Source organism: Gobio gobio (assembly GCF_949357685.1).
Source record: "Gobio gobio genome assembly, chromosome: 19".
NCBI classification, from domain to species: domain Eukaryota; kingdom Metazoa; phylum Chordata; class Actinopteri; order Cypriniformes; family Gobionidae; genus Gobio; species Gobio gobio.
In genome coordinates, this window is record NC_137112.1 from 26,334,728 (window position 1) to 26,349,988 (window position 15,261).

The 15,261-nt window shown below is 39.6% G+C and overlaps 1 protein-coding gene across 1 annotated transcript in view; it reads left to right on the top strand.

Moving 5' to 3' along the window:
* nlgn1 (neuroligin 1) overlaps positions 1–14,722 on the top strand; it is a 159,309-nt gene extending 144,587 nt beyond the window's left edge. The window contains exons 2-4 of the mRNA XM_079845127.1: positions 5,909–6,121; positions 9,219–10,008; positions 10,686–14,722. Of these exons, the coding sequence (XP_079701253.1) occupies positions 5,909–6,121; positions 9,219–10,008; positions 10,686–11,520 (1,838 nt within the window). The 3' untranslated portion in view covers positions 11,521–14,722. The remainder of the gene's footprint in view (positions 1–5,908; positions 6,122–9,218; positions 10,009–10,685) is intronic.
* Positions 14,723–15,261: the final 539 nt, after the last annotated feature.

The window sequence follows — 15,261 nt, forward strand, 5'->3', positions numbered from 1 at the left end:
ATTACTTTAACATCTCAAACCTTCTACCAGGGTTCCAAAAAGAATTCATTTAAGTACATGCCACTTGGAGCTAAGCCGCTCTGTTGCTTTTTCATCTAGTTCTGAATTCCACTTTGTGGGAACGAAAGCATGCGATAGCATTCTGTTCCATTTTTATTTATCTTTTTGGACCATTCCCATTATAACTTGCACTATGGCTTCAGGTTCCTGTAATACACACATTGTTGTGTTTGAAAACTTAGCAAATTGACCCTCTTTCTCTATTATTATTATGTTTTAAAGATGTTACTTTACAGAATTTAAATTTCCTGATTTCTGTCATTAGACAGGAAGTGGAATACACCTCCATTAGCATATCTATGGGAGGAGTGGGTGGTTATCATAGACCAACAACATCCAAGTTTTAACACTTGTACAGGAGTAGCTTGGATTGAAATGTTCATTTTTAAATGTTTGAGTGAGTTGTGCTTCATTTTTGCGGTTTGAAGTTGATAGTCATCTGAGGAAGGAACTGTGAAGTCATCAGAACTTTGTATTTTGAGAGGATGGATGATATCCTCTAATCTATTGAATATTCTATCCAATTTATATATAAATATATATATTTTTGCTAAATAAATTCCATAAAATTAAAATCTGTTGTCTCCAATAGACAATAGTATTGTGCATTCCCTGTAATAATGTTGTATTCCAATCCAGCTAACAGCAAACATTCTCAGAACTTAGCTAACGCTGTGGCAAGGTTCTGTCAACGTTATGAACAAATGTTTTTTTTTTTCTAGTAACATTATTAGAATGTTGAGTCAATGTTATCTAGTATTTAATAATGTTCTCAAAATGTTTGCACAACATAATTTACACATTGTTCATGGAACGTTTTTTGTTTGATTGTTTTTCTGAAATGTTTCAGTTGGAAGTTCATCTAAAAATGTTTAAATGCTACTACTCGTTTTGGAATGTTCAGAGAACATCCAACAGTAACATTCCCATAATGTTTGAAGAATGCTAAAATTGAATGTTTCCTTAATGTTCACATAACCATTTTGAAAATTAAACAAAAGTGACATTTTGGACGTTCTGAGAACATAAAAAAAAAAAAAAATGTATACCTCAGGGTATGTTTACGTGACAACTAAAAAAGACGACAACGTTGTCAATACGCATGCGTGAACATGTTACACATGTAACACGTGTGTGAACATATTTGCGTTTTTGTTGTTTACATGAAGACGGTAAAGGTATAATTTTCAAAACCTTGCACTTTGCAACCCGCATTTTTGTCACAACATCATTGTAAAAACGATCCTCGTTCACATGAATCTGCCGAAAATGACTAAAAAGGCTGTGTTATGCATGCCAGGCCAATAGTTGATGTCGCTTTGTCAAGAAAACACCCCGCGAACATGTCACACACATGCGCATGACGTCATCGTTTTCACATATTCACGTTTTTGTTGTTTACATGGAGACAGTAAAGGTATCGTTTTCAAAACTTTGCATTTTCAGGCCTCCATGTAAATGAAACGGCCAAAACGCATAAAAAGTCTTCTGTTTTTAGTTGAAAACATGAACTCTCGAATGGGAACATTAGCAAAACGTTCTTAGAACATAATTTTGTTAGCTGGGAAGGTGCCATGGATAGTGTTCCGCTGACCCTGAATCTCATAGAAATGAGCCAATAACGCTTATACAGCAAATCCAGAGCAGTCCTCTTCTTGACTACTTTGATAAAAATCCATGATTATTGCCTGTCTCATTAAAGCGCATTGTTGTGAATCTGTTTTCTCCACAATCTACCAAATACACTTCCATTCACAAGCTCGGGCTATTCACTGTCCGAGCAGAGGGAGGCCCTTTTGTTCCCCGTGATTGGATTGTACCTCTCTGCATGTATGAGGATGGAAAGCGGGCCGCCGCCTGCCTGTGTTAGCAGCCAAATGTGCTCACGGCTCTGCGCCGCAGGCATGAGCACCTGACAGCCTGCCATTTGATTGCTAATCATTTTCTAGCCTGTGCCTGGTCTTTTTGATTTGCTCTGCACACTGCCTTGGCTAAATGGAATCAATTAAATGTGTGCTTGTATTCGACGGCCACTTCCAGGAGATCAACTTCTTGATGTAGCAACACAACTAGATTAATTAAATCCAATAAAGAACTCAATTAACAAAAGGAAGGTAACTGAGGAAGGGTCAGATGGATTTGTGTGTGTGTGTGTGTGTGCTATGTGTACAGAACCAAAGTTATTTCACAGGGTTTTGTTTCTTGTCGTCTGCGACTGTAAATGAGCTTTCTGTAGAACACTTGTTGTGTGGCTTTATTATTTTTCATGTGTTCTGGGACTGCGAAGGCAATTACAAGACCAAAATGGTCGTCTATTCACTGAACATACGCACATTCAGTATTCCACAAGCACCCTCAGGATGTACGTATATTCCCAGGATAAGCTACTGTAGTGAAGTAGTTAGTGACTAGTTTTCCATTAAAACGCACCACTGGGCTAGTTCTGTGTAATCACAATTCTTTCACTGACATTTGTAAAATATTGCTACAAACTATTTTAATTGGAGTGCACTAAGTGGAAGTCAAGGGGTAAAACAACAGTTGCATTCTCCAATGACCCCAGAGAGCTGTGGTTCCACTGAATGTCCAAACCAAAGCAAACTTCTTTTTTTTTTTTTTTAAAGACAAGCAGGGTTAATGTGAAACCACAGAAGTGTAATGTTGATTAATGTAGTTTAGCGTTAAGAACTACACTGCTAACATATAATAATAGTAAACATAGCGAGTACCCTTGTTGTGTACTGCCTACATAGCAACTACCCTCTAAGGCAGCATCCTAATTGAAACAAAACCTTGTAACTCACTTGATTTTGAAGGTTTTTTCTGTTTTTCAAATAGCATTTCTCACAACGAAGCACATGAGTCTCTACTCACCACTGAGTTCAGTCAAGTTTGCTGTTAGCATGTTGCTGAGCTAACATCACAATAATATATAATAATAGCTTACAGGAGTATTGGGTAAAAGATTGCACTTAAAATCAGATTAAACTATATTCATTCATCCATTCATCATACTTCATCCTAGCTTAGGGTATGTTTACATGACAACGATGTACTAAAAACAGACGACAACGTTGTCAAAATGATCCCTGTTCACACGGATCTGCAAAAATGACTAAAACAGCTGTATTATTCATGCCAGGCCAGTAGTTGGAGATGTCGATTTGTCAAAAAACACCTGTGAACATGTAATAGGCTACGCATGCGTGAACACTTAATACGCATGCGAATGACATGCGAATGGTAGGGGAGAGAGGGGCACAACCTAACGCTTTTTGACTTTGTCAGTTTGTGTAAATTCACTTGGGGTTCAGAGTATTTATTTTTTCCCACATTAATTTCACACGTCTAGTACAATTATGTGGTTTTGTTTCCTTAATACAGTGAATACTTTTTTTCTTGATTTACCCTGAAAGAATGGAAGTGAAATGTGACGACATGCCCCATATGTGTAACATGTTACAATGTGCCCCTCACGTTACAATGTTACATGACCAAATGACAGCTTAAAATGTTAGCTGATATAATCAAAAAAGACCAACTAAAATATTAAATAAAATAATGGAATTGTTTTAATCATTAAAAATAAACAAACGTTTGAGTTTGACAACAAACACACTGCAAAACACAGCTTTACAGCATAGTTAAAAACTAGGGATACCACAATTCTCAATATAATATTGAACCGTTTGGTACGGCAATCACAGTTCAATACGCGCTTGTGTTTTTTCGGTTTTGACTTTAATTAATTATTTTTATTTCTCTCCGAATTGGCTCTGTTTGAGTGTGCCTGTGAGTGATATGATATGAGCAAATATCCAATAACTCTGCACTAAAGTTAGGGGTGTTTAGCCACGCTTGCAATGCTGTTCACACTTTAACGGAGTGGTGAAGTGAGGAATCACGAAAGTTAATTTTTGCATGCGTTTTAAAGCCTTGCCGGGTAAACACTTCATTCGCGTGCTTATGCACTGTTTTCACATTCGCTTTTCTGAGCGTGGGCATCTAAAAGCGTGTCAAACATGTGATTACAGGACTAAGTAGTCTTACTGCGCTAATATTATGGGATGATTTTAGACTCAAAATGATTAATAAATGCACACACAATTATCCATGGACTTAATAATTGTTGCAGACATGTTTTACTATCCACAAACAAATGCCTTTTAACTTGTGTGTGCAAAAATACAGAATTACATGAATTTGCAGCGATTTGTACAAATAGAGACGTAGTTGTGAATACAAAACTTTGATTTTGTATTAATGTAAGTCAGAATTTGTGCGTGCAAGGAGTAAGATGTGCATTTGTGGATCCGGTGACGCGTTGCATTCATTTACTCGTTTGTGCGTCGATCCTATTTGATTCATTTGTATTTTGAGACTTTCATTTCGCCGGTTTGGCCTTGCACGATCCACACACAGCTGTCAAAGAAAACCTGCTGCCACTAGATGGCAGTATCTGCCAAAACAGACGCTGTTTGTGTCTTCTTTATAAAGATGAGGAAAATGCTTAACAGTAGGCTAGCATTAAAAAGTTATTAATAACGCATAGGCTACTTTTTATAGGCAAGGAGATTAAATCAGGTTATCAACACAACATTGTTCATCACAACATTGTTCATCACAACATTTTTCTCCCATAGAAAACCATTATAAAATGCTTAATATGCAATATAGCACATCTTCAATAAAGTGTAGCCTACTTTTAAGTGTTTTTGAAGTAACGTTTTAAGTTTAACATTTTAAGTCTTTTAAGTTAAATAAAGAAAGAGTACTGCAATAACAAAAATAGTATTTTTTTCTCCTTAACCTCTTGCTGTTCCTGTCGGTTAAGAATAGGAAAGCAAAAAATTAATGTGACAAGCCATCAGAACCGAACCAAACCTAAAACCGTGGTTAAAAAACCGAGGTTTGTATTGAACCGTGGACTAATTGTATTGTTGCATCCCTATTAAAAACATAATAATAATGAATAACTTCCGAACATTGACTCTCAGTCATTATTCACCTTTTTCTCATGGTTTCTCAATATATTTCATAAAAGTATAGAATATAATAGCATAGTTCTAATAGAGGCACATTGTATCGCAGTGTTACAACATGCCCCACCTGCGCAACTGGGATTTTAAACCCAGCTTGTGTCTTCTGTTGGTTAGAGCATTAAAGAACCATCTCAACTCTTAAATAACAGATAAAAGGTTAAAATAATATCAGATCAAGTTTCGTTATCCATATGTGTTACCAGCCCCGCATTAGGTTGTGCCCCGCTCACCTGTATCATTTTCAAAACCTTGCACCCGTTTTTAAAAGCTTGCATTTTCAGGCCCCCAAAATGCTGTTTTCGCGTAAATGAATCGACAAAGTGCATAATAAGTTTTCAGGTGAAAACTGTGTTCTGTAATCATACTCTTAAATGGGGTTTTTTTTCACAGAGTTTGTCACAGTGGTTTGCAACAGAGCTTGAACTCCTTGTGTTTGGTTGATATCATTTCATTTTTAATAATAGGCCCAAAATAGTCTATAAAATGATGCTGCATTCAACCAAAAATATTGATTGTGTTGTCTGTCAGGGGAGGAGGAGCCATCTGTGATATACAAGAAATAACCTACTATTAAAAACTGTTTACATAAGCTCTGCTGAGGCTGAAAGTCTGATAATAACATTTTGTGGATGTTTAATAAGTATTTGGAAGGAGGAGAATGTTTTCTCTCATTTCAGAAATCCGTCACCTTCTCTTTCAACTGCATTTAGCTATTGAATATTTTAATAGCTTTCTATCTTATTATGGTTTTAAATTTTCACAGCAATGCATACAAACACTGATTTAATTTTTTCTTCTTTCTGCAGGTTTTTTGAGCACAGGAGACCAGGCAGCCAAGGGAAACTATGGACTTCTTGATCAAATCCAGGCCCTGCGCTGGACGAGTGAAAACATTGCATTCTTTGGGGGTGACCCTTTACGCATTACTGTTTTTGGGTCTGGGGCAGGGGCCTCATGTGTCAACCTGCTGACTCTTTCCCATTATTCTGAAGGTAACCGTTGGAGCAATTCAACCAAAGGTACAATGCAGAGGTTTTAACTTTTTGACCATTTTTGTCTGCATGCTAAAGCTGTTTGTGTAATGTGCTCATATAAAAGGTCTTGTCTGTTGGAATGGCTGAATTTAACATCCATGTATTCATTCAAAAATAAATTTTCAATCATAATTATGAAAAACTTGTGACAACCGATCAACCGAACTATTTCTTTCAGGAACAGGTAACACTGGTCATTAGGGCTGGGCTATATACCGAATGTGATTTTGCTGGTGATATATAAAATTAAGCAAATTTGTGAATGTTACAACGATTTTAATGCCATTAGTCTTTACAAGGATCCAAAGAGGTAAATAGTGATGTTATATAAGCAAATATATTGTATATAGGCAAATATATTATAAATAGAAAATGATTAAATATAATTTAATTGATTTTGGGAAAATCTGTTTAATGATTTTTTTTTTTTACAGTTTGAACCTGATATATTGAATCGTATTGTCTAGTGGGATTGTTTCAATCCTCTGAATGAAGAAAGAAATTATATAAAATAGCTATATCACCCAGCCCTAATCAGGTTCTCAACTACTAGGGTTCTGCAGACCCTATTTTGTGGAGTTATAATGCTCAATTTCACATACCCCTTTTCCACCAAGTCAGTGCTAGAGCTAGTTCAGAGCCAGAGCTAGTCCCAGTTCATAGTTGGTTCGACTGAGGAGCCTTCTAAGAACCGTCTGCTTTTCCACGGGCTGAGAGCCACAACAGAGCCATGTCTTACTTCTCTGTATACGTCTCCTCTTTCTCAGCAACGCTAGGGAGGCAGCGGCAGTGTTGCCAAGTCTGCGGTGTTCCCGCGTAATTGGGCTACTTCAACACTGTTGCCGCGGGCTGTTTTTCATGTCCGCGGGTTGAAGCGACCCCAATTATGTGATATTTAGCCCAAGGAATGCGAATTTTAGTAGGCAATCATGCCAAAAAAACACATATTTTATCCCCAAATGTGATTTTTACCTGGGAAGCCCCCCTGAAACGCGATTGGGCTTGTTTTGAGTAGCAATCGGGCGGGTTTTGTTGTGAAAACCTGGCAACCCTGGGCAGCGGGAAACACAAACACACTGTTCGAGATGCGGCGCTGCGCAGACCAATCCACGTATGATATTAAAAAGCATAAGGAGTCATGTGCTCTCACTGGACTCGTTATCATACGGCGATCGGTCTCTGCACAGCACCGCTGCAAACAAGCCTTCCACCAACAATGCAAATGTTGCGTCACTATTGATTCACATGTCTTTACGATCCTACAGCGGCATCTAAACACAACGAATCCAACGCATTCATGCAGTTCGCCGTCATTTGTATAGACGGAGATTACAAACGAGCAGCAGCTGTTAGCTCCATTAGCTGCTATTTCAACAATGGCGGATCTCAAGTTTGTTTTCGTCTTGTAGACCCCGCCCCCAGCGCCTGATGTAATCGGTTCTTACTTCTAGCCCTGTTCTAGCCCAGCAATGTTTTGGTGCTACTTAAGAACCACTTTTCCTGGCTCTGAGCTGGGGCTTTGGGTGTGGAAACACAAAGGACCGATTTGAAACTAGGCTCTGGCTCCGATCTAGCTCTAGCATTGCCTTGGTGGAAAAGGGGTAACAGAGCCTCAAAATCCTAAAACCAACAAAGTTGCCTAAAAAGTTGCACAGCAGTTCCTTCATCCTCAACTTTAAGCTGCTTAATCACTCTGTTTGACCTGATATCACTTGTTTATGGAAATTAATTTTCACTGGGTCGTTTCATGTTCCCATCTTTATTTAGTCAAGTCCATACACATCACCAGGCACACCATGAGCACACTGTCCAAATACACCATTCACCTTCCATTGGCACAAAAAGGGTAAATACATTAATTCCATTTTGAGTCTCTCTGGTTGGAAGATTGCTTTGTGAAGAGGTCTCCTGGCACAGACATGCTTTAAGGTTGTCACTATCATTCAAATGAACCCAGAGACACTTTTGGAAAAGACTTTAGTGTGCCATGCAATTGCTTTACCCAGTGGCAAACCGTGCACTGCTTAATCTTTAATAATTTTCAAATATTTCACATATCTTCCTCTTCTTTTTTTCTTTTTTTTTTTTTTATTTTAGCAGTGTGTCCATTCACAAAATTCGTCTGTTCATACAGAATTGTCACCGTTTTGTTGAATTGCAAACTGAAACATCCGCTTATCTCCATTTCATTTCCATGTGTGTTTTTATAGGGTTTTTTTTTTTGTCTTCTATAGTAAGAACATGTTTTTTTACTCATAACTGCACTGTTAAAACTGAGATCCCAGGGGTTGTCATGGTAACAGAGTAACTCAATTTCCCTCTCTCTTGCTCTTTCTATCTGTCTTTCTCACAAGCACACACTTTCTCTCTTGCTCACTCACTTATTTTCTTTACATTTGTGCATGATATCTGCTTCTCTTCAATGGTATGGGTCAATTTTCTTGTCGTGTTTATATGAAAGGGGTTTACAGGATGCAAACAGCTAATAACCGTTAATGCGATGTAATCAAATTCTTGAAATAGTCACATTCCCCAGCCTAAAATTACACAACAAAGTGAAATATTGATCAGCTCTGCGTACAATTCAAATTCATCAGCATTAGCGTGTTGACTTGCATGGCCTCTTTTCCCAAACCATTTAAGATTTGCATAAAAACAGCTAAATCGAGATGTGTTTATTTGCACCAAATTGCATTCTGAGGAGCATGTTGTGTGTAAATAGCCTACAATGGGGTCCAAAAGTCTGCGAGCACATTGAAAATCTGCTATTTTTTCCCCCATATGAACCTAGAAGTAAAGTTTAGTGTTTTGGTTGAGGTTTTAGAAAGGTATTAGTTTTTAGTTTTTTTTTGTGTGTGATTTAATATTCCTTGTTTAATTTTTATATATTTAATTTAGTTAAATTCTGCACTATTTCTTTTTTTTATGTTATAAAAAAATGCACAAATATAGTACTGTATGTAAAGAAAAATGTTGTTTCAGATATATGACAAGTGGTCATTAGTGGTCTCAGACGTTTGGACCCTACTGTGGCACGTAGAGATTGTTCTCTTTGTGATTCTGTTTTGTTTTTCCTTTACAGGTCTTTTCCAAAGGGCCATAGCCCAAAGTGGCACAGCCTTGTCCAGCTGGGCCGTAAGCTTTCAGCCGGCTAAGTATGCACGCATGCTGGCCAAAAAGGTGGGGTGCAACCTCAAAGATACAGTGGAGATGGTAGAGTGCCTGCAGAAAAAACACTACAAAGAACTATTAGAGCAGGACATCCAGCCTGCTCGCTATCACATCGCATTTGGACCCGTCATTGATGGTGATGTAATTCCCGATGACCCTCAGATCCTCATGGAGCAAGGGGAGTTCCTCAACTACGACATCATGCTTGGTGTCAACCAAGGCGAGGGGTTGAAGTTTGTGGAACCCATTGTGGACAACGAGAACGGTGTTCAAGCCAACGATTTTGACTACGCTGTGTCAAGTTTTGTGGATGATTTATATGGTTACCCTGAGGGGAAGGACATCCTTCGGGAGACCATTAAGTTTATGTACACTGACTGGTCTGACCGTCACAACCCAGAGACCAGAAGAAAGAGCCTGTTGGCACTCTTCACAGATCATCAGTGGGTGGCACCATCTGTGGCCACGGCAGACCTCCACTCCAGCTTTGGCTCGCCTACTTATTTCTACGCCTTCTACCATCACTGCCAGACAGAGCAGGTCCCACCCTGGGCTGATGCGGCACATGGCGATGAGATCCCGTATGTTTTTGGGCTGCCAATGATTGGTCCAACTGAGCTCTTCCCCTGCAACTTTTCCAAAAATGATGTGATGCTTAGTGCCGTGGTAATGACCTACTGGACCAACTTTGCCAAGACTGGGTAAGTCTCTAGGCAGCAGGGCATTACTTCTAATCAAATATCCTTGAGGCAAACAATACGGCTATTAATAAGGATTTAGAAGTGATTTTGAATGAAAGGGGTTTTTTTGCTAAACCACCAACGCAAACATCTCATAGTTCAAGAATTGATTTGACAATTACCGCACAAAACCTAGTTGTTACCAGGAAACAGTGCTACAGGGTTCCTAAGGTTTAATAATTTCTTAATTGTTTGTTAATGCATTCTCACTCACAAATACTTGTTAAGATTCCCAAAGTTGTACTACATAAAATTTTACGCAACAGCATTTGAGTTTTAATGTAGTGAATAAAGTAAAGCTGATGATCACTTAGAGTGAGTTTAGTGTTTATATGACATTGCTGGCTAGACATATAATCATCTCACAGGAGGACAACAAATCAATTTGTGTGCAAATGTGTAATTTCTTTTCTCAGATATATTCTCGTTAATTTTAAAAGCTGTTGCAGTTGTCTGGAAACCCTAATGTGCACAGAGAGAATTGTAGGGGTCTCTAGGCACTCCCCTTAGACTTGTCTGTAATGGGCTGTATGATATTTGTCTTATGGAGTGCTCAATTTCCATGTGCAATTCTGAAAGAGAAATTGTAGAAATTATCTTTTGTGTGGGGAGTACTGAAATCTTCCTTTACCTTTCAGTGACCCCAACCAGCCGGTTCCACAGGACACCAAGTTCATCCACACCAAGCCTAACCGCTTTGAGGAGGTGGCCTGGATGCGTTACAACCAAAAGGACCAATTATACTTGCACATTGGCTTGAAGCCCCGTGTCAAGGAACATTACCGTGCCAATAAGGTTAACTTATGGCTAGAGCTGGTGCCTCATCTCCACAGCCTCAACGAGGTCACCCAGATCATTTCCACTACCACTAAGTTGCCTCCACCTGAGGTCACTCCCCGTACACCAAAGAAGATTCTGGTTAACACCAAGAGGCCCTACCCTACACCGTTTCCCACCGAAACACAGGACAGCCACAACCAGAACCAGAACCAACCTTTCTTAGTGGACCAACGGGACTATTCGACCGAACTAAGCGTTACCATCGCCGTGGGTGCTTCATTGCTCTTCCTCAACATTTTGGCTTTCGCCGCACTATACTACAAGAAGGACAAGCGAAGGCATGAGGTCCACCGGCGTTGCAGCCCGCAGAGGACCACAGCCAATGAGCTGCCCCATACGCAAGAAGAGGAGATCATGTCTCTACAAATGAAACACAGCGACTTGGAGCGGGAGTGCCGGGAGGCTATGCACCCGCACGAGGTGGTCCTGAGAACTGCCTGCCCGCCCGATTACACTCTTGCCATGCGCCGTTCACCGGACGACATCCCTCTCATGACCCCCAACACCATCACTATGATACCCAACAGCATGCCAGGCCTCACCTCCTTACATCCCTTCAACAGTTACCCCAGTGGACAGAATAACACTCTTCCCCATCCGCACCCTCATTCACACTCAACCACTAGAGTATAGCCACACACACACATGTTCTCACACACAAACACGAACATACACACACACATACACTCCCGCAGATGTGGAGTAAGAGTGTGACAACGGACGGAGGTGATAGCACTGAGTTGAGGAATATCTTTACTCCAGGTGCTCGGAGGAACAGGAAATAACAATGCTTTTGTTCCGAGAGATCATAACTATCATTTTATATTAAAGATGAGAACGAAAAAGACAAAAAAAAACTATTTCTGATGTAATGAAAAACAAACAGAGATGATTTTTTACCCTTATATTGTGACAAAACCAGGACCATTTTCTGGAAACAACTATCAGTCTGGGATTCTTTGAAGAATGGTTTGATTCGGTTACCCGGAGAGGAAACGACGGAAGCACAGAAGAGATGACGTGTGGGAGGCCCTTTGTAAACAAAAGGAAACATATTGTTTTCCCGGGGCGCTGGATTGTAGATTACTCTCTTCAGAGCAGATGGGAGATGCTGCTTACCTAATTTAAGCATGCGTTCTCCTTCTGGTGGAGAATGCGGAATACTACGGGGGAAAAAGGAGAATGAGAAATCCTCAAGAATATGCACAATAGAGACATTCACAGAATGTCTTTGAATTCTTTTTGTCAATTTATTTTTGGGGGAACAATTTTATTGTATAGGACCTATTTACATATCTAGATATGTACACAAAGCACCCATGCTCTTTAAGCCCTGGCTGGGGGCGTTGATACTGAGGAATCTGCCTCAAGAGCGTAGCGGGGAATTTATTGGCTTCCTGGCAGATACAGCTTCATCACACAAGTGCTGTCTATACTGAAACTGGTGGACTCAAAGGGAGGCTGGATATTTTTAGCACGACACGCATGACAATTTATCTGCTTGGTGGCTGTTCTGCTGATTAAGTCATTATTTAAAACGAAACAAAAAAAAAATCATTTTCTTCCCCGTTTGGATTTGTTTAAGAAAATACTGCTCTGATTGGCTCACGGGAGGAATTGGAATATGCTGACAAGGGCGGACATGTTGGGTTCTGGAGATGGTGATGGGAAGGGGTGGGGATATGCTAACTAGATTGCATTTGCAAATAGCTTGAGTGAACCTGGTTATAAGGACTAGTTTTGTACATGTGTGTTGGTAAAACTTTTTAATAGTGGTGAATCACTTGTTGTTTGAGCTCCCATGTGTGGGACATTAATGTACTTTTTGATTTGCTCATTGGTCTCAGTTATAATACCCTTTTTTTTCTTTTTTTTTTTAAGTTGCTAATAGTCAAAGCACCCTACCTTAGAAAATTTCTTACCTGTAATGTTTGATTCTCATTTCTTTATTTTCGGTGCTTTATGAGGCAGTCCCCCACGCAGCTTTGAACAACCAGTGACCAACGCAGGGATTTATTCTGTACAACTTGGAGACTTGCGTTGATATCCCCTCATCCAGAACTTTCTGTGATTCTCCTGAATGATCATCACGAATGAATCCCTCACTGGAGACAGGAGGGCCCCTGATGAAAGAGTGTATTAGGGGGGCTTCTGATGTTACGAATCCCTTGATCATACTGCTTAAAGCTAGCTATAGAAAGAAAGAAAATAGAACGAAAAATGGAGAAACTTGAAAAGAAAGCAACACTTTTGTCAGTTTTCACCCAGATATAAGTGCTCAAAGTCATTAGCCTTAGTGCTAAAAGCCAGTTTCACCTGTAAATCTCTCAGTAATTGCTAGTTTTATCCATCCTTGATTATTTTTCTTTTCTCATGCTATATGTTAATTATCAATGGCAATGAATCCCAGACTAAAGACAGGAGGACCCCTGATGAGAGAGTCCGTTACGGGGCCTTCTGATCTTAAGAGGCCATTGAAGCTAGCTTGAGAAAGAGAATCGAGGAACATTCATGATTAATTTGTTCAGAGCTTTGTTACGTTACACACTACATGCTAAAAAGGCTCTTCAGTGTGACAGTTCCTGTGGTGACAATTTAGATTTCTCTTGAATCCTTTTTTACTCATGGGAAATTTGATTGGACACGAACACCGGTAAAAAGGAAACTTCTACATTTTTTTTCTCAGCATGTAGCGAATGAATATAGAAAAACAGCAATAGATTGGTGATGTGGTTCTCCCAGATCAGATTCTTTGCTTTTGTGCAAACTCTCTTGGTCAACTACCCCATGCTAATGCTGTGTCCTAACCAGATGCGACAGGATAAAGCGACAAACAGAAAAACGAAAACTTTTTTTATGTACTGTAAATCTGAGTTTATGTCCTTGACAGGCCATCTTGCTCCACATAGCTGAATATTAAAGATCAAATATGTTCTGATTGGCTGTGTTTGCTTTCAGACAACAAAATTACTTGGTTAGGATATGGAGTAACGACCAAAGCGAGTACATTAGAAGCCATTTTACTATCAGCACAGCCTTTCACATCTCAAGGTAATTAATTAATAGTTGGTGGGGAAAACATTGGGGTCAAACATAGGCTGTTGGGAGTGAATACCTGGGCCCTGGTGAATAGCTAGAGGCAGAGAACTAATGAGGGACAAGGGAAGCCAACGAAGGGAACAAGATTGAAAGAATCGTGCCGCTCTTCACCTGATCAGCCAACTCGTGACACACACTGTCCCCAACAACATGTTACCATTCAGGACAGAATCTCCTCTGGGCTTATCCTCTCTGTTCTGCCTTCACCTATGACAACCTTGTGCAGTACAAACGGGCCAGAGAGAGCATCGCTGCTCTGTATGCCAATCCCCATCTGCAGGTATGCATATGCAAAGTCAGCCTACCCATGTGTCCCCCTGCAAGGAAGCTCCTTTGAACGATATTAAAATTTAATGAACCATACACTGGTGGGGCGCTCGGAGGATTCATCTTGTGCATGCACATTTACCAAGGAGAGAGATGGGATTCATCTGTAATTGGGAAGATCCACCGCTCAGTATGTTTCTCCATACACAGGCACATATGCTCACATACACACATGCCAGGACAAGCCTTGTAACTGAATGTAATGCAAGACTGAGGGCCATTTTCTTACAAACAGCAACCAAATTTCATTATGTGTTTATTTTCTACTGGCTGACCTTGAAAGAAGATCAAAATGGCTGTTGGGAACTACAGAGGGTTGTTGTGATGTAGATTATTTGTCATTTTGTCTTTCTTTCTGGTTAAATAGGATTTAATCTTCTGGAGCACAATAAATGATTTTATCAAGCTCAACTTACATCGGTCTTTCTTTACCACTGGTTTGCCAAAATGGTTGTATCATGTCCAGACTTTTGCCAATCAACATGTCAACACTCAGATCTACTGTAACAACAAGTTAATTCACTAATGCTGAAAATGTGATTGCTCATTGAGCGTTCGGTCAACGTGGTAACACACCTCCATTACTCCAGGGGGCGATAGATACTTTCAAATGTTACATTCAAACCATGTGTGTTATTATTCAGGTAAATTGCTATAAACATTTTCAATTCAACAAAGTTGCTTTGTAATATTCTCATAAAACAGTTGCTCTACAATGAGTTGTGAAATCTGTAAAAGACGACAGTTACCACTAATACCATTGTAGCAGCATTTGTGTATAGCTAAGCATCTGTATTCAAATGCTTGCATAGCATACAGCGGCATTCATTTGCATGAACTTTCTGCTTTTTTTAGCACTTGGATGTAAACAATCCAAACATAGTATAAAAAAGTGCTGATTACAATTTATAGCTACTCTAATAACACAGTGTAGATATTGCTAGGGAA